This window comes from Gorilla gorilla, chromosome 8, assembly GCF_029281585.2.
Source record: "Gorilla gorilla gorilla isolate KB3781 chromosome 8, NHGRI_mGorGor1-v2.1_pri, whole genome shotgun sequence".
NCBI classification, from domain to species: domain Eukaryota; kingdom Metazoa; phylum Chordata; class Mammalia; order Primates; family Hominidae; genus Gorilla; species Gorilla gorilla.
Window position 1 is genome coordinate 84,949,808 of NC_073232.2, and position 25,737 is coordinate 84,975,544.

A 25,737-nucleotide genomic window follows, 5' to 3' on the forward strand; every position below is an offset into this window, starting at 1 on the left:
TTTTAAAATCATGTATTAAGCAACAATACAATAAAGTCTCAATTAGCTAGAAACCAAGCAAACCCACAGTTAGCCAATATGTTTCCAAATTACACTTTTAGAAACAAGAGGTAGATACCTATAAAAGTGCTGTTATCGGGGTGAGGTGGGGGGGTCTGTCAGAAAAATAGTGAGAAAGCAAAAGAACTCAATTTCATCCTTTTTTTCTACAAAGTACTCAACAGTGAGTCATGAAAATCTCAAAAGTTTTTTTTTTAAGTTAAATATCCATTATTCCTTCTTTTCAAGATGGATGAGACCTTTATTACTTTCTAGAAGGATTTTCAAACACAAGGATGGAAACAAAAAAGGCTTTCAGTAAACCTTTGGCTAATCAGCTTACCACTTGGTTCTTCTAAGACTGATTTTCGGGAACTTTTATCAGGTTCAGTTTACTTGTATCGATTTGCACGCCTTAGCCACAAAACTACAATATCTACTGGTGGGGATGTGCTGGAGCCTGAAATTGTATTCTCGAGGCATGCGCTTCCGTAGTGGTGATAGGAGCATGCGGTGGGAAAAGTGGGAAACGTTCCTTGTCACCAGCATCAGTGGGATACTCCTGAGAGATCAGAATAGGAGCTGGTCACTCTTTAGCAGGAGAACGAAGAGTGAAGACCAGCAAAGATTGAAACAGAGGATTAAAAATTGTATGTCACAGTCACCATATTGACCAGCAGAAGTAAATGTAGGCAAAAACTAAAGCCAAACTGTGATTTTCATCACATGTCAAAGAAAAGAAAACTAGTTTGAGTATAGCACCAGGTCATGTGCTTGGGAGGAAAAGTTTGGAGGACTTGGTTAAATCTTTAAAACAGTATTTGTATTTGGAGCTTTGTAGATTACAAACTCAATGTTTTAAAAATGTACTCCCTAAATTAACCATAAATATTGTAAAAAAGTAATACAGAAATTATTCCTAAAGTGTGTTAGGAAGTGGTGGACATAATTCTGTAATTATAACCAATAGCTGTTACCATTTTGGAACATTTACATCCGTGTCTTTCATCTACTTAAAAAAATATATAAGCATCCATATACCAGTTTTATTCTTGAAAAGATATTTAAGGTATTTGAAAATAATTGAGAATTAAGAATAACAGAAATTAGAAAGTCTAACATTAGATAGTAAAGCTATTTCTTCCTCTTTTCCTTTTGGAAATCACTCCAAAATAACAAACAGAATGAGATATAGAAATAGTAACTCTATTTTTGTGAAAATGGGCATAGTTAATATAGAATGACAGAATCACACCGGAATGTCAAGAATCAAGCTTATGCACCCCGCACCAAAGATTGCTAGATTCTCTTCGGAAGACATGGAATTGCCCTGGAAAAGGAGTCCGCATACACTGTCATGAGAATTCCCAACCAAAAAAGTGACACTCTGCCCAGCCTTCCTGTCCACCATTTCATAAACCCCCCTGAAGCACACAGTGACTAATCTGCTTTTTAATGCTTCACTCCTAAATATAAAAGGGCAGAAAAACATGTGAAACATTTCAGAAAAGCCATAATTGTGGAAGACAGAGTCCAAACAACAAAGTTTGTTTGTTTTCTTTAAGAACTTGGAGGAAACATAAAATTAAGAGAAGAGAAAAATATTAAGGAATTATAAACAGTAATTCTGTGAAATAGAAATGATATTAAAACCTTTATCAAAGATGAACAGGAGGCTATTGAAAGGATTATTGAGTAAATGGGAAAGAACTCTTAGAAAATAATAAATACAATATCAGTATTAAGAAACACAATAGAAGGCTTGATAGATGAGGTTGAGAAGTTTCCCATAAAGGAAAACATGAGCTATAGGACAAAGAGCAGTACAGTGAGAAAGAAAGGAAGTGAAAAGTTCGTTCTGGGAGGTGCAACATTTCAAGAAAACAATTTCTAGAAAGAGAGAACAGAGATAATAATGGAGAGATTATTAGAGAAATAACACAAGAATCTTTTCCAGAACTGGAGAACTTAAGATTCCAGATTAAAGAATCACCTAGTGCTGAGCAAAATCAATTTTTCAAAAAGGACAGCATTGTGAAGTTTTGGAATACCAGAAAGAGAAGATCCTGTAAAAAAAAAAAAATAAAATATATATATATATATATATATATATATATACACACACACACAATGAAGAGTTGAGAATCAGAATATAATCAGATTTCTTCACATCAGTCTTGTAAGCTAGAAGATAATAGAGCAACACATTCAAATATTGAAGGATAATGTTTTGTTACCTGAAATTCCATACCTAGCCAAACTGTCAGTGAGTGGTAATGATAGAATACATACATTTAAAGCATGCAAACGCAAAATATTTTAGTTCTAATACCCTTTTAGGCAGCCACCGAATGTGTGCTTTAACAAGCCCCAGGACTTCTGCTGTGCAGAAAACCAGGAAGCAGGCAGCCTAGATTGGCGTATGTGGTGGGAGCTTTTGAGGTTAGAGGGCTCCAGGAAAAAAATTGGGCTTAATAAGCCATGATAGATTTGTTCTCCTGGAAATCTGAAAAATCAGATTGAAAAATCATTTTCATATAAATTTTGCTATAATTATATTGGGAAGATGTGGAAGATGGGAATTTGGAGTCAGAATTTGGATTTGAGTGTAAGAGAGCTAATGCTTCATCTACCTTTGTAGGAAGTCAACAGGTGTGTTTAACAGTAATAAATCAGGAGATAGTGATATAAATATATTACCCAGAAATATCTAAATACCAGAGGAATTTGGTTAGACATGGCTTATTATTAAATTCCCAGCTTTTGCTTTGTGTAATAGATTCATACTGGCAACTTACATTTAATAATATTGAGCATGGCACTTTCATCATAACTAAATGAAAGTAAGCAATGAAACCATCACTAGCAAGAGTGTACCACAAACCAGGAATTACAATTGATTCATTCTGAGTATCTCAGGTTGAGTTAAAAAGAAATGTCATAGAAAACGGCTGAAAGCTTTAAAAGTCTTGGGGTTGGGTGGTCAGAGAGACAAGATGTGATGAAGGAGAAGTTTCATTTAAGAAGTTTCTTTTAATGATTCTTTTAAGGCTTTTAGCATTTTAAAATATAAACTATGCGCATGTAGTATTACTTTGAAAAAAAATGTAATTGACAAAAGAATGTTGCAAGCCATTTCACAATCTATCAGTAACTCCAAAATCTGTCAATAACTCCAGTTTTCAAAATCTATCAATAACTCCAAACCAATATGGTCACACTGTTTTTGTTTTCCTAATATAATAATTTAACTAAATCTGAAATGAGAAGTTAAATTTATTAACATTTCTATGTCATTTATTCCCTCTCTCCAGATAAATAATGGCCAAGTTGTAAGTAGAAAAAAAAGCTCAGAAAATTATTAATGAATAATTATGAAGTTCATCAAGAGCATAAATAGAAGTAAAAAAATCAATCAGGAAGAATATTTTAATGATCTTTAAAATGTTTTAAAAACAGTAATACAAACTCTTCATTAATGGTTTCTTTTTAGAAAACTGGTTATTAGATATATGTTTCACTACTTTTATTCTAATTCTCAAAGAAGTTTCAGAGTTAGCCTCTTATGAAACTTACAGGTGATATATCTCCTGTTACATTATTTAATATTCTGAGTCATTTCAAGAAAGTCTGTAGAATTTAGCCATGATTTAGAATTATGACATGATTTAGAATTAAGTACTGCATTGCACTGGAATTTTTTCTTTTAAAAAAACATAGCTTAGTTTCGTATAGTGTTTTGCAATTATGCTATCATTAAAGACAGAAAGCAAAAACAAAGAAAATATTCGCCTTGAATTCTTTGTAATCATTTCATGATTAAAGAATTAAAATAATGGTTCTATAATTAGTTTCTATGCCTGAATGATAAAACCTTTCTAATATGAAGAAGAACATGATAATCATTTTATTGTGTCATCAAAACCCATCAGGTTTTGTAATTTAATTTCCATTGCCTTTTTATTTCAGTTTTTTGTTGTTGTTGTTGTTTTGAGACAGAGTCCTGCTCTGTTGCCAGGCTGGGGTGCGGTGGCACGATCTCAGATCACTGCAACCTCCACCTCCTGGGTTCAAGCGATTCTCCTGCCTCAGCTTCCCAAGTAGCTGGAACTACAGGCATGCGCCACCACACCCAGCTAATTTGTATATTTTTAGTAGAGACAGGGTTTCACCATGTTGGCCAGGATGGTCTTGATCTCTTGACCTCGTAATCCACCTGCCTTGACCTCCCAAAGTACTGGGATTACAGGCGTGAGCCGCCGCCCCCAGCCTTTATTTCAAATTTTTATAATGTATTCCTGTTTTTCACACTTTTTAGTTTGTCAAGATTTTTCACCTGTAACATTGAATTTCATTTGCTCTTTAATCAGACATCTAAATGTATATTTTAGTTTGAGGCACAGACTTCAACTGTTGGTCACAACTGGCTAAACTTTGTATCCCCAGTGGTTTTATTGAATGAATAATGTAATCCACAAACTTTCTTCAGTTCTCTAACCTATTAGAATCCCTTACACGTCCTTGCCATTTGTTAGAGAATTCAAGAAAATCACACTATGAAAAGTAAGTGCACTTTGGGCATTAACCATTATAACTGCTTTCTTGCATTGTGCCAAGAAAAATGATGCCTGCCTGCCTTCCTGCCTTCCTGCCTGCCTTCCTTCCTTCCTTCCTTCCTTCCTTCCTTCCTTCCTTCCTTCCTTCGTCCTTTCTTCCGTCCGTCTTTCCTTCTTTCCTCCCTCCCTCCCCGCCCCCCGCTTCCTTTCCTTTCCCTTGTTTCTTTTCTTTGTTTCTTTCTTTTTCTTTGACAGAGTCTCGGTCTTTCACCCAGGCTAGAGTGCAGTGGTGCGATCATGGTTCACTGCAGCCTCAAACTCCTGGGCTCAAGCAATTCTCCTGCTTCAGCCTTCCAAGTAGCTGGGCCTACACGCACCACCACACCCAGCTAATTTTTTTTTTTAGAGATGGGGTCTTGCGATGTTGTCCAGGCTTGTCTCAAACTACTAGCTAGAGCGATGCTCCCATCTTGGCCACCCAAAGTGTTGTGATTACAGGGATAAGCACCCCCACCCAGCCAACATTTTATTTTCTAAAATGCATTTAAATTCATAGGTATACCCTGAAAACATTTTCTCTCATCTTTTACTTGCTTAAATCTATGTTAAGATTGCCTGCTAGGGAGTCAAGAGACTTGGGAGGCCCAGACCTCAGCCCCTGCCCTTTGTCCACGTACCTCACAGGGTCTTGAGGAAGTCCACCATCTTTGAGGTTTAAAGCTCTTAACGCACATTCTCACAATAGTCACTCTTATTCGAATATGGTTTCTTAAACCAAAACCTTGATAATTAGTTTGACAATGATAATTTTTAAAAACTTGCTAAGCAGTGTTACTTTAGTGCTGAGTTTTCAGTAGATGCCCCATTGGAGGTATGGCTGTGATAGATTCAGCTGTCCTTTTGAGTAGAGACCAGCTTGGATCATTTTTGTGACACTAGGTAAGATCAGCTGCCTAGGGCTTTCTTGTGTGTATTTATTGTTGGGTCCTGAAATTATGTATGTCTGTGCAAGTGCATGTTCTCTGTTGCTGGAGGACTTCCCCTCAAAAAGTAAAACTAAATTTTTCTTACTCCTGCCTGAGACCAATGACAAGCTAATAAGGAAGAGTGATGAAAGTAATGAAATAGGGCAAGGGGTACATTCCTGAGGTTTTGTTACTTATAAAATGATAGTCCTGTTACCCAGAGACCACAGAGGGACTTGGAGTAAGATCTAGTCCTGAGGCTTTCCGATGGAGAGATGACCTCCCTGTGATCCATAAAGCATCTGGAGAACTGGAACTATCACATCAGAAGCAAATGCAGGATTAACAGCTTTGGAGACCACCTTTTTAACCCAGAGAGCATAGCTGTATGTTTTTAATTTGTTATGATTTATTACACTGAAATTGGTGTGAAATGGACAACAAATCATGGGTGTCAGAATCTGGAAATGAATTTTATCAGCTGAGCAAAGTGAGTACCTTTGGGATTTGCATGAGTTTCTCATAATTCTTTTTATATTACAGATGATGAGTAAAACTGTGAAAATAAACTGAAAATGACATGATATTTCCTAAGTAGTTAATTTCACATGTATACATAGACACATATAAATATAGCCACTTAGCCTCAGTTTAGACTTTCTCTATAATTCAGGGTGATTTGTACATAACCACAGAAATATTTATCTAAAAACCTCAAAGTCAGTATCAAGACCATTTGTGCAATATCATAAATGTCTGGGATTATCATAGAAAAATGCAAAAACTATAACAAGATATTTACCAACTATAATTTTTTTCAATGTTCAAATTTGGAAAAGAGTTTAGACTTACATACTAGTATACAAGTGGTAAGATTAAAGAAGGATCTATCCCAAAATTTCAGATGTTGTAAATACCCTGAAGCATCACAAAAAAAGCGGCCCTTGTTAGAAACTAACTTTGCATGCATAATTAATGTGGGCACCACATTCCTACTTCACAACCAGAAGAGAAATTGAATTCAGGTGTTTGGTGAACATATGGGGGATTTACTGTGAATTTATGACCTGTGATTTGAGTGTAAAACCCCAAGATACTTGCTGATAAAACTTAATGAAGCTTGCGCAGAGGAGCTATTTTTATTTGTAGTTTGATAATTGATACATTTCTTGGTTTAACCCTCCCACCCTTCCTCCATTCCTCATAAGTCTTCCAGCCTGAGAGATAGAGCCATAGTGAATAGCCACAGTCTTTTTAGCCAGCTTGGTCTCATGCTTAACTAATTTGAAAGTTCACAGTTTGCTTTTCTGTGACATTTTAGTCTGTTCTTTCCCTTCTCTCTTAATTTAGCGATTAATACTTTTTCACAAACTGTACAGGTGATACAGGTGACAGGAGGCACACCGTGTGCTTTGAACAGGTACCGTGGGAGAAAGTGCAAACGCTTTCACAGGGGGTGACATCAATTTACTATTTCTTAAGAAAGCAAAGATAAAGGCATAATACTGCTCATCATTAAAATTGAGACAAATCCATTGCCATTTAAAGGTTTTTTCTCCAAGAAGAAACATTTCAAGGGGCAGGAACCTGCCACACATATCCTGACCATGTCTCTCTGCTTCAATGTTTTTATCTAGGATTTTACCAAGAATGCTCTTGATTTGAGAGCCAGGGGAAAAATATTCTAAAAAAAAAAAAAACAAAAAACAAAAGCAAATGACAAGTGTTCCATTTTAACATACGGGGTGTAATGGGTTTAATGAGAAACCTGTGTTTGCTCACTAATTTACAGCAATTAAGAACTCAGTTCTGACATCTGTAGATTAGAACTATTTATCTAGAGATCAGGCATATTTTATGGAATTGCTAATCAGTATAGAAAAATGTCTAAGTGGGAAGCAGGTTGTTTACCTGCCTCTCTGAATGGTGTCAATATCTGGTAGTTCTGTATCATAGGATCCCTTTTTAGTTCAGTGACATTTATCCCCCCAATGCTTTAGTCATCGCAGTTCAAGAACTTGTTTGTATCCACTTTGTCATGCTGACAGTCTGTCTGTTTTGAAAGGATTACAACTCTGTACATCCATGCATGACATCACAGTAAGACATTGCTTAATGATCTGAGACGCTGGTGGTCACTGCTGGCTGCCTGTTACTAAGGCTTCATGACAGGTCTGCCCTACATCTGTTTCTCCCGGAGTCACTTTTTGCCTACTCCAGTCCTGGTGTCTGCTTTAAATGACATCCATGAAATAGCTGAAGTTTGGACTTAACCATTGGTACAAGTACAATAACCCAGATTATTTTTTTCCCAGGATACAAGAAGAATTAGTAATTGGGCAAGGAAGGAAAAAGTGCTCTCATTTTTCTCCAGTGAAGATGAAACAATGTTCTTGGAAAGTGGGTTTTTTACTAATGGGCTGGATCTTGAGTTCTTCCATTTGTGGAACTATGAAGGAAGTCAGTGAAGAGATAGATTTTTCTTAAATGAGGGGACTGGAATGTGAAGACTGAGTTGTTACCCAAGGACATCATCAAGGCTTGGAAAAGTCAGGGTGCAAGAAAATAGGATCTTTGAGTATAAGTGAATTGAGTCTTAGAAGCTTTAACCTACTATCTTCTCCTTTCTATGTGTGCTGAGATGCAGACCATGATGATGTTTCTTAAGTTGTAGGACTTTGAATGCTGGCTGGTGAAAGAGAAAAGATTTTCTTAAGCAGAGAGCTTGGCAGCTAGCAGAACTATAGAATTTTTTTTGCCCTGTGATGTGTACATGGGAAAACTGTCAGAGTGATAGAAATGTATCAATAGGAAAAAGCTTTTTTTTTTTTTTTTGAGTGTGGTATTGCATTATTTCCAGGATTGCTGATACAATTTGGAAATTAACTTTTTGAATTTTTTTTTAATTGGGAAAAGAGTAATGTCCCTTTTTCATCTGCAGTAATTGGATGCCAAGTGCAGGTGTGAAATTCACTAGCATTTGGAATAGAATTTTGTACATAGGCCAAAAAGTAAATTGCTAGGGCTGAGAAGTAGATAGCAAAAAGAAAATGGCCAAATGATATAAGCTGATATGGTTAACAAAAAGTCTTTACCATGTACCTGTGCTTTTGTAAGTAGTGGATTTGAAGGGGCATCTTTTAAGTCCTGAGCTCTTGGCAAACTAAGTAAATCAAACGTTAACGGGGATTACCTTTTTGTGAGTTGTGTGTTTGACCCAGATCCCAGCAGGTCATCAATCTCTGCCAGAAAGAGAAACCAGTAATGAGCCCTTGAGTTCAGTTTTACCGCATCACCTGGTTGGCAGGTATATTTTCACCAGGCTCCAGGAAAGCACTCACATTCTTGCCTTGGTCTCTCAGGAGGCTGACTTTCAGAGATCACAGAGCCCTAGTGAGGTGTTTTGGGTGCAGTAGTGGGGAGGTCGACAAAAGGTATCACCCTAAGCAATTGAATAGATTTCCATGGGACATTCTTGACTATAGACTGGTATTCACTGGAAAGCACATTTGATTGGTTTATGTATTAAGATCTTGCAGTGAGCATTTTTCAGTTACATCTTCTGCAATAGTATTTACTTTGTGCAATTTTTCCCAGAGACCAGAACTTTGCAGTGACTAATTCTATGAATGATCATGGTAAAACTCGCTCGTAAAATGTGATGCCTGTCTTTGATTCCACTCTTCTAACAACATGCTTTTGCAACAAGCAGCATTTGTTTGGTTCCACTTGTGGGCAGGGCCTATGTGTTTCTAGGACATTAGGGCTACCTTAAATCCATCCATACTTTATTTCCTTGAATTTAACAAGAATGTACAGCCCCCATAATGCTGTTTAAAGTGATGGGGTGGTAGTATTGGTGTGGGGGCGGTCTGAGGAGGGAGGTCTAGAACGTTTATTGCTGCAGTGCTGTCACACAGCAAATTGCCTAACCTAGTGGCCTCTAATAACAAGCATTGATTTTTTGCTCAGACATCTACAGAGAGGCTAGGGGTTGGCTGATCTAGGCCAGGCTCCACTGGGCTTGACTTTAAGCTGCAGGTTGGATTCATATTCACTCCATGTGTCTCTTAGACTGTGGGCGTGTTCTTGTTATGGTAGAAGTCAGGAGCACAAAGAATACACCCAGCATACAATCAGTTTCAAACTCCTTTTGTGTCACATCCACAAACATCCTGTTGGCCAAAACAAGTCACATGGCCAAGGCCAACAACAATGGAGTGTTCGTTTTCTTTTGCTACAAAACAAAGTAACACAAACTTTGCAGCTTAAAACAACACATATCGATTATATCACAGTGTCTGTGGGCCTGGAGTTCCAGCATGACTGAGCTGGATCCTCTGCTCAGGGTCTCCCTCAGGGTGCAATCAAGGAGTCAGCCAGACTGGGTTCTCACATAGAGGCTTCTACTAGGGAAATATCAGCTTCCCTGCTTCCATCATTGTTGACAGCATTCTGTTCCATGCAGCTGTGGGATTCCTGGCTCCTTGCGACTTCAGTACCAGCAAGGAGAGAGACAGAGGCAAGCAAGAGGGACACCACGATTGTAACCACAAACACTGCATGATCACTGCTGCATTTCTCATTGGTTAGAAGCAAGTGCACAGCAAACCACCATGGCACACATTTAGCTAGGTAACAAACCTGCACATCCTGCACATGTATCCTGGCACTTAAAATCAAATTAAATCTTAAAAAAAGCAAGTGTGGGTTCTGTCCACATTCAAGGGTAGAGGAGTGCATAAAGGTGTGAACCCCAGAAGGTGTGGACATTAGGGCCACCTTAAATCCATCCATCACAAATATTTGCTGATCAATTTGTTCTGCCACAGGGAAGTGACATACAAGATATGTACATGTTGAATGGCTATGATGAAGGCACAAACCTAAGAGAGAAAAGCCCATACACATGCCGATTCTGGTAGACTCTGTAAGTCAGTATTTGGGTCAGGGGACAATTACAGGTGAACTGAAAGGAAGAGATGAACATGGGCTGGAGTAGTGAGGAAAGGCTGCAAGGAAGTGGATTGATGTCTTAGACTTACTGGTAGAATTTGGAAAGATGGAAGGGAAAGAAGAGGGTATTAAAGAAAGAAAAACCTGAGCGACTGTATTTTCCTCTCTTCTTTGGCAGCTTTTCTTCTCCTGTACCAGAGTTTATAATCATCTCTGCCTTCTGAACAATGTGGAGAGCCTGCCACAATTCATTTCCTCCTCCTGTCTACCTTCTCTCTTCCTTTTTTCCCCCCTGCTATGGGAAGCATAGTGTATACCGAGACCACCTTACTTTAAAAAAAGAGTGGTTACTTCTCCCTTCCGTTGAATTCTGGATCTTGAAACTAATCTCTTCCAGGTTTCCAGATTCCTTTTGCATGCTTAAAAATGCAAATGTTAAAGTATTTTTAATCGATGAAGAATTAATCAGTCACATCACAAACTCCTCTCTTTCAGCATATACTCCTCTGAATAGATAGGTGAGACTTCAAGACTGCAAGGAAGGATACCCAGGTTCAGGCTTAGGCAGCTCGGAAGGAGGGGACAGTTTAGGAGAAACAAGACTATCTGGACAGTGCCTGGTTATCAGTTTTAACATATTTTGGGGGGCTGTTACTAGAGGACCACCAGCCTTATTATTTTGGTGCAGTGAAAGTAAATAGCCTGGAGAAGCGACAGATAAAATAGGCAGTGTCTGCAGAATGTGAACCAGGCTAGCCACCAATGGACAAAATTGTTATTTGGCTTACCTAGAATTTCAAAAGTAAAGTAAGTGAACATTTTAAATTTGGGAGAGAAATCTGTCTTTCTAGCTTCTCTTAAATAAGAAGCAACACCAGGCCAGCATCCCTTCATGGCAGTAGTCTACTAACTGCAGGCATTATCTTCAGAGTGTAGTCCATATACCTGCAGTATGTTCTGAATTCGTATACGTATAAGTTCTTGGGCCCTGCACTAGACTGACTCAGAATTTCTCAAGGCAAGCCTTGGCAATCAGTATTTTTTAACAAGCTCTCTGAATGGTTCTCATATACACAGTGCATATAGATGAGAACCGCTGTTGTAAGGTTTCTGTTCCCTCTCATCGTACCTAAGGAAGTGGTTGAGTTGGCATGCCTGTGGGGCACAGGTGCGGGGCAGGCTTCAGTGATTCCCTGCAGATAGGCTCATTGCTCCTTTTAGCCTGAATGGGTATCCTTAGCCACATTCAGGAAGCACATGGTAGCATCCAATTTGAAGATGTAGAAGCCTTGTACACCGCATGGTCTGCCTCTGACCTCAAAGACTGCAATCCCCGTAGTAATTATGGACGTTCCATATAATTCAGGGTCACATAGTTCTGTGCACGCTGGGCTAGGAATCTCTGTAGTGTGTGATCCTAGGTACCCTTCCTTAAACCTGTCAGGAAAAAACAACAAAAACCAAAACCCAGATCATTACTGAACCAAAAGCAAACCCTCTTCATTTAGTTAGAACGTGAAATTAAGTTCCAGTTGGGTACAAAGCCAATGTGTCGGCGGGGGCTGAGTGTTGGTATTGGACTAAAACTGTCTTATAGCTGTCTGTGTGGATGTTTTATACAGAAAGTATCTCTCTGTTCCTCTCAGCATCCCTGTGTAGATCCCACTCATGTGGACTATCTGTAAATTAGGATTTCTGACTCTTCATTAAGGGTTTTATTGTCTCACCCATCTGATCAACCTGGATGGTATTTTTATTATATTTCTCACACAAAAAAATCATGACCAACTTTAAGTTGACAGTGAACCTAAATATAAGTTGATTAGGATGTGTAGGGATGAGTCACTATTGCTAATGAATATTTAAAATTTCCTTTAGCTTTCTTGGCAGAAAAGCTCACCAAGAGCTTTAAAAGTCCAAATTTGAATTATTGGCTCATTATAGACTGGCCAGAGAGACAGAACTGAGCAATTGTAATGGTTTCATCTCTCAAAGCCAGAATTTCACCTTCAGACTGCCAATTGTTGTTCCCCAAGGGGGCTTGACGGTCTTCCAGTCTTTGGAAATCATCATCAATCATGAAAACCATTGCAGCCTGTTTTCCAACTTCAGCCATTAAGTGGTTTTGCCAGTCTTAGACAAGTCAGCCAGCTTTCTCTAGAGTATTGGGAGAGAAAGAGCAGAGGAAAAGGGGATGAAACCAAAGGTCTGCCTAGCTCCCCAGATTTGGAAACAAGGGCAGAAGTGACTTCCAGAACTTATCTTTTGCTGTGAAAAACACCAGTGTCACCAGAATTTAACATTGAGGATACTCGGTCAACTCCCTTTGTCGGGAAAACAGACTTTTAGTGAATTGCAAATAGTAGGAGATCAGTTTTTATCAATGGTTTCAACTTCATGATCCTAATAATTATGGGCTTAAAACTCTCTGTGCTGCATGAAAATAACAGAAGAATACTTCTGGTTAGATTTGTAAAATACTTTGTCAGTCAAACCTCCTATAATCCTCCCATGAAAGCTATAAAGTATGCCAGGAAGCACAGGTGGAAGAATGACAGTGAGATTCAGGAATGTCCACTTTCCTGTCTCTTTTGTCTTATGAAGGTAACCATCCTCACTCATGCCTACACCATTACGGTTTCACATAAAGAACAGAGTGCTTTTTAGATTGGACAGTGCAACAATATAGGACACTATATATTTTTAAAGCCAGTAAGAATAACAAGCTGCCTGTCTCAAAAGTGTGGAGGGACATTTTGAAGTGATGTGGACTGAAGCCTTGTGTCGTCAAGCAGCCCAATTTACAGACCTGTTCACCTTTAATGTTCCAGGCCAGTCAGTTCAGATTTGTCAGAAGAAAAGCAAAGAAAGACAAGCTTTTATTGACTTTGAAAATAATCAAATTGAATGTATTGACAGTATATTCTAGAAGCTCTAGTGAAATTGATACATGAAGGTACAGGGACCCCTCCCAATATGTTAAATGATGAAAGACTATTCCATATTTTTAGAAGATGTTAACCTGATGATCCTGTACATGAACATGTTCAATTTTAGATGCTTAAACCTTTGGGATTCTTCAAAATATGTGGAATTATATGTAGACTTATGTCCGTTTGAGAATTTTATGTACTCTACTGTGACAGAATTTCTCTTTGCAAGCTACTTCTCACAAATCACATCACCCAGGAGGGGTGCAGCCAGCAGAACCCTGGCACACACTGAGTAACCAGGGCAACATGCTTTTGTGAAGAGACCTGATCTTCCGAATAGCTTTGCAGCTTTCCATTCTGCTAGCAGCTTGGAGGGTATATATGATAAGAAGAAGATGTGGTTCTTGTCCTCAAGAAGTCTGACGTTCTGTTGTGGAGGCAGTAGTTGCCTGATGGGCTTGAATAGCTTTCCTGATGAAATGAGAGAGTTCCCTGACTCCCCTCACAGGACATGCAGCAGGGGTGTGTGGCTCGTCTATTTGACTGCTGTGCGTGCCCAAACCCCTTAGGGGAGGGGGAGCATGCAGATGCACAGGTACGGGAGCCAGGGTTCCAGCCCCACGGTAGTGTCTGGGTGTGGGTGCCTGCAGCTCCTGAAGCTCCAGTGGGCATGTTGCAGTGCTCTTTTGGCTCTCCCATCTGCAGATGGCTTAAGTGTTAACCAGCCCAGTGCCCCCCTTGGTACCCAGGCCCTTGTCTGGCATCCAGGAAAAATCAGGTCCCACACGGTCTTGAAAGATGGTGAATGTGGGGATTTTATTGGGTGATGGAGGTGGCTCTCAGTGGGATGGATGGGAAGCTGGAAAGGGGATGGGGTGGGAAGATGATCTTCCCCTGGAGTTTGGCCATCCAGTGGCCCAGTCTCCTCTCCAGCCATCCCCAGCCAAACACCTCTTGACATTCAGATGCTCCTTCTCGTCTCCCTTCTCTGCCGCACCATTCTGCCACTCTTCTGCCCTTCTGTTTGTCTGTTCATGGAGCCTGGGGTTTGCAGTTTATATGGGTGCAGGATAGGGGGACGTGGTGGGCCAAAAAGGCAACTTTTGGGTGCAAAAACAGGAATGCCTGTTCCCATTTAGGGTTATGGGTTTCCAGACTTCTGAGGGTGGGACCTTTGCTGAGGAACCGCCCTCTCCTACCCAGTATTTCCCTGTCTCCCATCCACGTCACTGATAGGATGAAACTTACTGCTTTAGTGAATGGCATAGACCAAAAGTGCTGTGAGATTTATGATTGATTTAATTTTGGTCATCAATCTCTGTTACTCTTGTGAAAATACTCTTTTTAAAATTTGTATTTTACAAATGAAGAGCTTTGGAGCCTGATACATGTTTTACAAAGTGATATGCATGGCATAGTGAAATGAGGGTTGGACTGGGAGCCAGAAAATCTGGATTTTGGTCTCACTTTCCCCACTGGCCAGCTGGGAGATGCCCAAACAAACCACTTATCTTCTTTAAATGTCAGTTACTACATTTGTAAACGTGTGCGTAGGTGGGTGGGTGGGTGGGTGTGTGAAATACTACCTTCTGCACCTATCTTATAAGGTATTTCTGAGAATAAAACAAAATTCAGTACTATACAAAAAGAAGGCCGTATTGTTATTAACTAACTGGTTAAATCAAACTACCACTTGAACTTATTTTTAAAATGTTTTTCATTTTTGCTGTGAGAATTGCATTTTATTTATAGACCTCTGATGACTCATAAATAGGAACCTCGTATTACGAAAATATTGCTGTGCATTTGTGCAGCTATATTTCATGGTGTCCTCTCACTTGATTATTACAACTCAGATATTTAGAGTAAAATTATTATCTCTACTTCATATATTTAAAAAACTTCAGCTTAGAAACATTAAGTACGTTAGTCTAAGAAGGTACAGAAGCTAGGACCAGACCCTGTTGTTTCTGACTTTTAATGCAATGTCCTTTCCAAAAAAACTTCCCTGCCAACACCTTGCCAGATTACAGAAAGGAAATGAAGCTTTTAAAGAACAGTGCAAAAAAAAAAGAATATCTAAAAATATTGTTTACCCTCTTGAATATCTGTCTAAAATACCTCAATAAGCCTTAATCCTAAAACCAAAATGAAAACATATTTTAAATGCCCACATATTGTTTTAAAAATTCACTTTCTCTTAAATGGCGTCATTTCACAGCAAGTTGCCATGTTTTGCTAGCAACTGCAGTTCACAGATAATATTTCTGAAGGGTATTCACTGCTGCCTCATCTCTCTTTCAGTAACAGATCAACTCCTAGCAACCATGATCGGATACAGCGTCTGAGGCAAGAATTTCAGCAAGCAAAGCAAGATGAAGATGTAGAAGATCGTCGACGGACCTATAGTTTTGAGCAACCCTGGGTAAGTAATTGGTTTTTCAGCATGGTGAATGGTCCTACAACTTCCCTGCAGCAAAGGCCACTAAGCTATGACCTCAATGCTCTATGAAACGAGACAAGATGGAGCCAAATTCCTTTGACCTTTAACATATTGACCTTTTCCTCATTTCCATCTGGGTTTCATCATTGCTAATTTCATTTTATATCTTGTTCCACCATCTGTCCATTGCCTAATAGGTTTCACTAGCCTTATGACAAGACATAGCAAAAGTATTCTCACTCTCAACTAAGCATTTTTTAAATTTAGTAAATATTTTTCTATAGATACATATTCTCAGAATCAGAGCCAAAATTAATTTGTTCAACACTTCTCCATCGTGCCTGTAATGTACAAAGTACAGTGTTTAGTAGTTCTTTTTTTTAAAGAGATGAGGTCTCGCTTTGTCACACAGGCTGGAGTGCGGTGGTGCGATCATAGCTCACTGCAGCCCCAAACTCCTAGGCTTAGGCAATCCTCCTACCTCAGCCACCAGAGTAGCTGGACTATAGGCAAGTGCCACCACACCTGGCTAATTTTTTAGTTTTTTCTAGAGACTGAGTCTCACTATGTTGGCCAGGCTGGTCTCGAATTCCTAGGCTCAAGTGATCCTCATTCTTCAGTCTCCCAAAGTGTCAGGATTACAGTTGTGAACCACTGTGCCAGGTCTAGTAATTCTTGATTCTTTAATCTTTTGCACCCCCCTTGTGTGTTTGTTGAATCCATCTTATTCCAGTTCATCCTCCACATAGCCACCAGAGTGAAAAAACTTCAGATGGCTTTTTCAATGCCAGAACTGTGTTCTGATCTTGTGTCTCACCCTAGAGATGACAGCACGTCTGAGAGTGGAGGTGTTGGGGCAGATTTTTTGAGATGATGGGGAGTTTGAAGAATCTCTTTGGGAGACTTGAGAGTGAGTCTGTTAGAGGTGAATAAATAAGCTGCTTAAGGTAGGAAACTCTAGCATGGGGTATTAGGAAGTCCAGGCAGCATGGTAATTTGACCTAACTGGCAATGCTTAGAAGACTGGGAATAGAAGGAATAAATTTGTGGATTAATTCTTTAGTGGGGGTTGGAAGATAGACATGGCAGAAAGCCAAGGCAGTTGCTGGAGTCCTACCAAGGATACTGGGGAAGCATCGTGTGGTCCAGGTGGGGTGGCAAGTATAGCTCAAGGAAGGATTAGCCTCACAGCCTAGCAGTGTGCAAGAGGGCTCAGGATCTAGGGGTTCTCAAGCCTAGGAAGTTGTGATCAAAATAGTGTATTTTTTGGACTCTAGGATCTTGGAAGTAGAGGCGATAGTTCAGACGATGTTGAGGTCTAAGGCCTGCCATCTTTGCACGTGAGTTACAGAAGTAGAGCGGAGATTAGTGTCCATAAAGTTGACAAGTTCAGTTCAGACAAAGTGTTGGGAATATCATTTACTAGATATTTGGAAGAGTAGGACAGAAGGAAGAATGGTGTTATAAAAGGCTGGAGGCCAGGCATGGTGGCTCATACCATCACCCCAACACTTTGGGAGGCCAAGGCAGGAGCATTGCTCGAGCCCAGGAGTTGGAGACCAGCTTGGGCAACATAGGGAGACCCCATCTCTACAAAAAAAAAAAAAAAAAAAAAGTTTTTAATTACCCGGATGTGGTGGCACATGCCTGTGGTCCCAGCTACTCAGGAGGCTGAGTTGGGAGGATTGTCTGAACCTGGGAGGTTGGGACTGCAGTGAGACCCTGGCTCAAAAAAAAAAAAAAAAGAGGCTTGACATTACAAAAAAAAAAAAAAAAAAGGAACATTTGATTTGAGGAAGGGTAAACTACCCAGCTGATGTGGAACTGAGAGGTTGGTTATGTTGAAGGGAAGGGGAGATTAAAGGTAGAAATGTAGGAAGAGCCTTCAATGCTAGATTGAAAGTTTGAAGAGAAATAGTGCTAGGAAAGAACACTGGCCCAGTAGCCAGGTGGCCTGGCTCTCCCGGCCTCAGTTTTCTTATCTCTCAACCAAGATTAGAATAAATGATTGCAAGCCAGACACAATGGCCTGTGCCTGTAATCCCAGCACTTTGGGAGGTCAAGGTGGGCTAATCACTTGAGGCCAGGTGTTCGAGACCAGCCTGGACAACATGATGAAACCCCATCTCTACTAAAAATACAAAAATTATCCAGTCCTGATGGCACATGCCTATAATCCAGGCTACTCAGGAGGCTGAGGCAGAAGAATCACTTGAACCCGGGAGGCAGAGGTTACAGTGAGCCAAGATTGCACCACTGCCCTCCAGCCTGGGCGACAGAGCGAGACTCTGAATCAAAAAAAAGAAAAGAAAGAATAAATGATTGGATGTCAGTTACTAAACCCTTTGATGAAATGAAAGTTTAAGAAGAAGCTAAATGTAAAGCAGATGCAAGTAGAACCCCTCTAGTTGACTATAGAGGCTGGATCCTGTTAGCTGCTGCTGAAGATCAGAGCTTCTCAAAGTGTGGTCCACAGAACAGCACCTTTAGCATCACCTAGAAACTTGTTAGGAATACATATTCTTGGGCCCTGCATTGACCCTACTAGATCTAAACCTCTACAGGTGGGGCCCAGGAATCTGTATTTTAATGAGCCTTCCAACTCATTCTGAAACAAGTTCAACTTTGAGAATCACTGTTCTAAAGTCTAGACGATCTCTGAGGTCCTTTTTGGTCCTGAAACCCAATACTCACAATATATTACTCTACATAAAGCAAGAAACCTATAAATGCTGCTCATTAAGGGATTTAGTGACCAAATTCGGGTTTGAGGAAGATTAATTTTGTGGAGGAAAGGCAAAGAGGAAAAAATGGGAGAAGCAGTACTACCGTTGGCCCTTAAACAACATGGGGGTTGGAGGACCATCCCCCTTCCTCCTCACACACACAATCAGAAATCCCCATGCAACTTCTGACTTCCCGAAAACTTGACTACTGCACTAATATCGCACTGTTGAACAGAAACCTTATCAATAACATAGACAGTTGATTAACACACACTCTGTACATTTTATGTATTATATGCTGTATTCTTACAGTAATATAAACTAGAAAGAAGATGTTATTAAGAAAATCATAAAGAAGAGAACGTACATTTCCTTTTCATTAAATGGAAGTGGATCATCATAAAGATCTTCTCCATTGTCTTCAGATTGAATAGGCAGGGGAGGAGGAGAAAGGAGTAAGTCTTGTCTCAGGGTGGCAGAGGTGGAAGAAACTCTGTGTATCAGTGGACCCTCAAAGTTCAAACTCTTGGTGTTCAAGGGTCAACTGTAGTTTGAAGAGCTTTAACTTAGTTCAGGTGAGGAAGATGGGGCAACTGGCAATGTGGGATCAGCATCCAGGTGTAAAAGCACCTCATGAAATCAGTTCTTGCCTAACTTTGGGAGGTTATAAAACAAGTTCCCTGGAAAATCTCTAATTGTCTTCTGCAACAGTATTACTATTAATGGCATTTTTCTAAGGTATTTAGTTCATTTTCCTAGATGATCAAGTAAATTGAGTCATTCCCATGTAGCAACATGACAGAATTATGTTAATCTGCTTATATTGTTTGGCATAATTGACTCAATCCATTCCTACTGCATTTCTTGAAACAGGATTCTTTTGTGATGTGTGATAAATACATTCTTAACTATGCATATTTACACAAAGTGGCTGAAAAGAGTAATGAGCATGGTGTCAAGCTGAAGGAGAAAACAGCAGCTGAATATGGAAATAGTTAACACACATGCACACAGTTCCAACCTGGCACAGCCCCGCCTGAGCTTATCATTCTCCATACCATGCCATGAGGAGCAGTGTTCGCCATTTGACTTTGCCTGGGAATGTGGATTCCAAACCAGCATCTTGACATTTACTCTTTAACTAATTACTTAATTCATCAAATTCATTGAGTTCTTACTATGTCCCAGGCATTGTGGTTGGTATGGGAGAACAAAGATCGAAAAGAAAAAATGCCCTCAGAACTCTCCAGTAGAACTGATAAAAAATAAAGGAATACTTGGTACCATATAGCAGAGGTAGGCTAGGGGTGTGCATGGGGTGTTGAGAACCACGGAGCTGTGAGGACCACATCAGTGTGCGGTGGTCAGAAAAGGCTTGAAAGAACCCCTCTTTGAAATTGGAATATATTTTAAATATATAACAGAGAAGCAGACATATGTCTTTGAGAACTCAGATTGATGAGTTTATTTCTGGTTTCTGACATTGTATCCACATGCGAGACCTCCAGGTTTGTTTGAGGCTAAATGAGTATTTCCTACTTCTTAGTATCTAGATGTTTTTCATTGGGAAAAGTGAAAATGATTTGAAATTCGTTTTGGTTTCTTTATAAGATTTTAACTTTGAATGGGAACAGTGAATAGGCTGGAATGCATTTCTATGTTATCTACTTAATATGAACAATCATGTTAGGGAAAATGTTTGAAAAAATCTTGTACATTTGGAAACTCAACTACTGAAGGTCATGGACCACATTATTGTATATCAAAATGCCATAGCAACTTCAGACAGACAACTTGGCTTGTATTAGCATTTCCGGTAATGAGTGAGCAGGGAATTATTTGGATGACAGGCTGATTACCTTAGAAATGGAATAATTTCCTAAATTATGGGTCACAAGTTGACCTTTTCTTTTTTTTTTTTTTTTTTCATTTTCAAGCAACTGAGATCTTGCTCTATTTTACTGATCATGTAAATGAGCTTAAAGTGACTGGAATTCTACTTAGTGTATTAATTTTCATACCAATTCTTATGGTTACCTTAGGAAGAGCTGCTCAGTTGTTTAAAATGTAGCTTGGTCTATGGTTTTAATTATCTGTTTTACAAAATGAGCTTTTTGCATCTTGGAATCCTTCTCTTCTCTTATGTATTCTGACCTTGAAGGGTCACTGTATTTGGAAGGGATAGGACCATGATCTCATTCTTTGGAATGGTTTGTAATCATTTTAGTTTTAAGGAACCACAAACTCACCTTTAAGCTGTGTGTACAACTGAGCCCATATTAGTTGAAATTGTCATGCTTGTTAGAAATGCCCACACACAAAGTGCAGCCAGATGTGTCATAGAGAAAAATATGTAAGCCAATTACTTTACATACAGAGCGGGATGCTGCGGAAAATTCATCCAAGTAGCCCTTTCAATCCACCTATTTTGAAAATGTTCTCTATAAGCTCTAGCAGTACAGAATGCACCTGTTCCTGGGCCTTTGTTCAAAATAATGTCTGGGCCTGAGGGAGCTGATTTGTGGCACAAAAGGTCTTTAGATGAGCAGAGGCCCAGAAAATTTCCTTAGCTCCATAATTGAAGTGAATTCTCTCCCAAGTTGAGCAAGAGAAGAAGAAAAAGCAACTTCTTCCTCACGTAGTGCCAGGTGCAACATAAATAAAGCAGCAAGTTGCTTTAAATCTTTCTTAAGATAATGGAACAATAGGTGAGTTTGGGTTATTATCACAGAGCTTCGATATGGACAGGACTTAGTGTTGCTTTTAAAAGAACTAAATTGCAGGCTGCAGACGTAAGTACAGTATGCTGTAAAAACTTTGCAGATACCTGAGTGTTGCCCACAAGGAGACTTGCTGGCTGAGACGATTGATAGATGAGATAATGGAGCCTTTAATAATAGCTGTATTGCTAAATCCTTTCCATCCCAGGTTGGGAGTGACTGAAAGTAGTTTAGTCCTTCAGGTAGAAAATTGATACTCTGCAATGTGAATATCCTCTTCTCCCTCAAGCTTGCTTGTTTCCTAGCTGTCCGTCATTCAATGAATAACAAAATCTGTCCTTTTCTCCCTTTTCCTGTTTCAGACTTTAATAGCTCTCCCTGCCCTCTTAGGGCTCTGCCTGCTTTTAATTGGCAAGGCAATCACAGCACACAGCCACTCTGTACCACTAGATTGCCTCCCTGTGCCTGGGCAATTTCAGAAAATGGTGGTTTTCCTTTCGTTTCCATCTTTTTTAAGACTTAAAAAGTATCTGCTGTCATTTTCTCCTAGCGGCCTCCATGCCTTGACTCAAAAAATGCTGCCTTAGTTGACAGCCATGAAATGAGTATGACCCTAGCTCTAGTTGGGTGGAAATCACCTCCCATAGAAATAGACCTGGAGGGCCGGGCACGGTGGCTCACGCCTATAATCCCAGCACTTTGGGAGGCCCAGGTGGGTGGAGCGCGAGGTCAGGAGTTCGAGACCAGCCTGGCCAACATGGTGAAACCCCGTCTCTACTAAAAATACAAAAATTAGCCAGGCGTGGTGGCAGGTGCCTGTAATCCCAGCTACTCAGGAGGCTGAGGCAGGAGAATCGCTTGAACCCGGGAGGCTAAGGTGGCAGTGAGCCGAGATCACGCCATTGCACTCTAACCTGGCGACAAGAGCAAGACTCCGTCTCAAAAAAAAAAAAAAAAAAGAAAGAAATAGACCTGGAGATAAGCCATCTGCAGAGAGGTGCCCGTCACACATGGAGAGAGCCTCTGTACTCTCGCAGTCAGCACTTTATTCTGCCCTGTGACCTGTCCCTCAGCCAAAGGCTCTGTGACTCATGGCCATGCTATGCTCAGAAGCCTTGTGTGGTAGGAACTCCTGAAGCTACCTTGGGTTGCCATTAGCCCAGATACTAAAGTGCCTGGCTTGTTTTGTAGAGCAATCTTTTTATTTCCAGTGTTCCTATTGCTTAAGATGGGGGCGGGGATAAAAGATCCAAGCACTGATGTGAAAGATGAGGTGAAGACAAATACAATTAAGACCAAAACATTCATTTCTAAAAACTTCATGAGGGAAACGGGTGTGCTTTGCAGTCTTTTCAGCCATTACTCACATCCTTAGGAGCAATTAAGCTTTTCAACATTCAAGACCCACAAGAGTTCAGTCAATAGTTACATAATTATGGCACGTGTGGGTGGGTGCGGAAGGCTGGGAAGGCAGGATGGGTAGACAAAAGTTAACGTTGTTTTGATTAAAAGTTGTACATAAGTCTACTGAAGAAAATAATTACCAATATTAGCACTGGCCACTTTTCAACAGAGTCAACAGTTGACACTCTTCACATGATTTAATGGCATAAAAATGATTTCTGCTCCCTACTAAATCTTTAAATTGCCACTCTTATCAGAATATGGAATTCCTATTAGGGTCACAGCTCGTGTGAATTGCTAAAGTAAGGATTGTGAATCTCAAGGGAATGTCATTAGTCTTTTTGTCATCAGCATCATTCTCACCATCATCTTCATCACAGGTTTTCATCCAAAGTGCCTGAATGTTTTGTATTTTATTTTTTGTTTTCTATATGTGCCCTTGGACATACGAAATTTTGCAGATTTTTATCATTCATAATTTAAGGAGAAAATCTGCTCAAAGTGATCCTTTATAAAAATATTACTTATGTGTGTGGATATATATATACACGTGCACACCCACACATACTTACACACTATTTTCCTTATCTATAAGAAGAAAATTGATAGATTATTTGAAATTATTGAATATTCTATGTATATGTTAATATAACAATGATTTTATTTCATAAGTGGCAGCACACTCGCATATTAAGCTGTCAAAGTCTTACAATATTACCTAGTTCTAATTAGTACTGAAACTTTGTACTGTGGATATTCATGTTTGTTCTTTACTCTATTAACTGTCTATTAAATATTTCGTTTTGTGTTTTCATTTTTTTCTATTTTTATTTTGAAGCAATGATTTTATTTAATTAAGAGAAATGCTTAAAGACTTAATTCATAAAACACCGTATGAGACCATTACAAGCATGTAATCTCCAGCACTTTGGGAGGCAAAGGTGGGAGGATCACTTGAGATCAGGAGTTCAAGACCAGCCTGGGCAACACAGCAAGACCCTGCCTCTACAAAAATTAAAAAGAAAAAAAAATTAACCAGGCATGGTGGTGCATACCTGTAGTCCTGGCTACTGAGGACAGCTTGAGCCCAGGAGTTTGAGGCTGCAGTGAGCTGTAATTGCGCCACTGTACTCCAGCCTTGGCAACAGAGCAAGATTCTGACTCTAAAATAAAAGCAAAAAATGTTTAAAAAAAAAACTGTGGAAAATTTTTTTTATATTTTACCCTACTAAATGATACCAACATTGTATAGCTTCGTCAAGCTTGAATTATTATCCCTTTATAATCTATGAGAAAGACAAGTACTTTGTAGTCCACTTACAAAAAAAAAATAACATATTTTTCACTTGTGGTTTTAAACATAGGCCATGAAGAGATTCACATATCATGGCTCTCCAGCATCCTGTGTAATATATACTCGTGTGTTTATTTCCATCTTACAATCTCTATTGTTATTATGGCCCTGGCAGCCGTGGTTTTTTTTTATTTAAAAGGTCATTGCTTGTAACCAATTTCATCACAGGGTTATTTGTAATTTGCACTGTTACAACAGAGCTTCGCCTTGTTCTCTGGTGAATCTCCAGAGTTATTACAATTATGCCTACGCAGGTATTTCCCTATGTGGGTGTTTCTTTGTCGCTGCAGTTGTTGATGATATTTTATTTGAAAACATACACTTCTCTGTGAGGTTACAAATTACCTCTTTTCTTCACTTTATTTTTGTGCTTGGACTCAGATACATTATTCTGTTCCTGCCATAGGGATTGAAGCCACAGTGTGTAAAATTCCAGATTGCCATTGTAATACTGTTCATCCAGTTTTTGTTTTTAAGAGGTCTTCATTTAAATTGTGAATTAGAGGGGTGATTTTTATTCAGGCCAAGTGTCAAATTTGCCGGGATGAACTTATTTAGTTGTTGCTCTGGGCTGGTCATGTATGCAATCTTCCTTGAAATATGTGACCTGTTAGAGAGTTTTATCTTAAAGATAAGAGTGATTCTCTTTAGTAACCCACCCTTTTGCAAGTTCTAAAACGAGAAATGGAGTAAACTATTAATGGTGAAGCCAATGTTTATGTTTCTTCCTGGTGAGCATGATAGTATGAAATATGTCAGTTTGCTGATCCCAAACTCATTCACTCCTTTTAAGTTTTCAGACCCCATATGCTGATAATGTCATCATTGGAATGTATCCAGATCCAACTAGATACTTGTAGCTGATAAAGTTTGAGGCGAACAGTGTCAGAAAACACACAGCAGAGAAAACAAGTCCTTCAACTTCTTTTTTCTCTGTCAGAAGCCAATTTTCAGGCCTATGGGAGAAACAACTTAAAAATACACCTGAAATTTCTACAAGACCTTGCAATTTCCCTTCACATCTCCACAAGCAGCTTGTCACAGAACAGCACGAGCTTAAAAAGCTGGTTACTAAATCCTGCTGCAGAATGCCAGATCTTTCAAGACTGTTTGACACATGCATATAGTTTACACTGAGTGAAAAGGAAAGGAAAATGTGGTTCTTTTGAGGATGTAAAGGAAATGGTGTAGTGTTTTCTTTCTGTCCAGTGGTTTATCTCAAGCTTCCCATTGCTCACCGTGACGAGAAAACAGCTCAGTTTCCTTTTTGGCCAGCCTCATCGAGTGTAATGGAAGAAAATGTCTGTCTCTTTTAATGCAGTTGATGAACAATTGTTTGCATAAGCAGAACTCGCTCAGCGAAGTGTTTTTCTTGCTGAAGGCCTCACTGATGTGTTATTTGAACGGTGTTGTGAAGCGGGTCTCTGAATACACATTTGTTCCAGTGAGTGTGGTTATAAAGCCCCTAGTAGAGACGGGGGTATTGTAAAGCCTAATCTCCTCACACATTATTTTTGTATCGGGATATTTTTAATATGCTCACTAACTAAGCCCATATGCTTTGAAATGTTTGTCCTGTATATTGCTTCATTACTGCTTATCAACAAGTAAGGTTGTGCTGGCTTTGCAGAAAGAGAACAA

General features: G+C 39.4%; 1 protein-coding gene across 39 annotated transcripts in view; it reads left to right on the forward strand.

Moving 5' to 3' along the window:
* Positions 1-25,737, forward strand: part of PARD3 (par-3 family cell polarity regulator) — a 705,875-nt gene that overhangs the window by 668,049 nt on the left and 12,089 nt on the right. For all 39 annotated transcript variants that reach the window (XM_055352954.2, XM_055352955.2, XM_031015292.3 and 36 more), the window contains one exon: positions 15,754-15,874. In XM_055352954.2, coding sequence (XP_055208929.1) covers positions 15,754-15,874 — 121 coding nt within the window. The remainder of the gene's footprint in view (positions 1-15,753; positions 15,875-25,737) is intronic.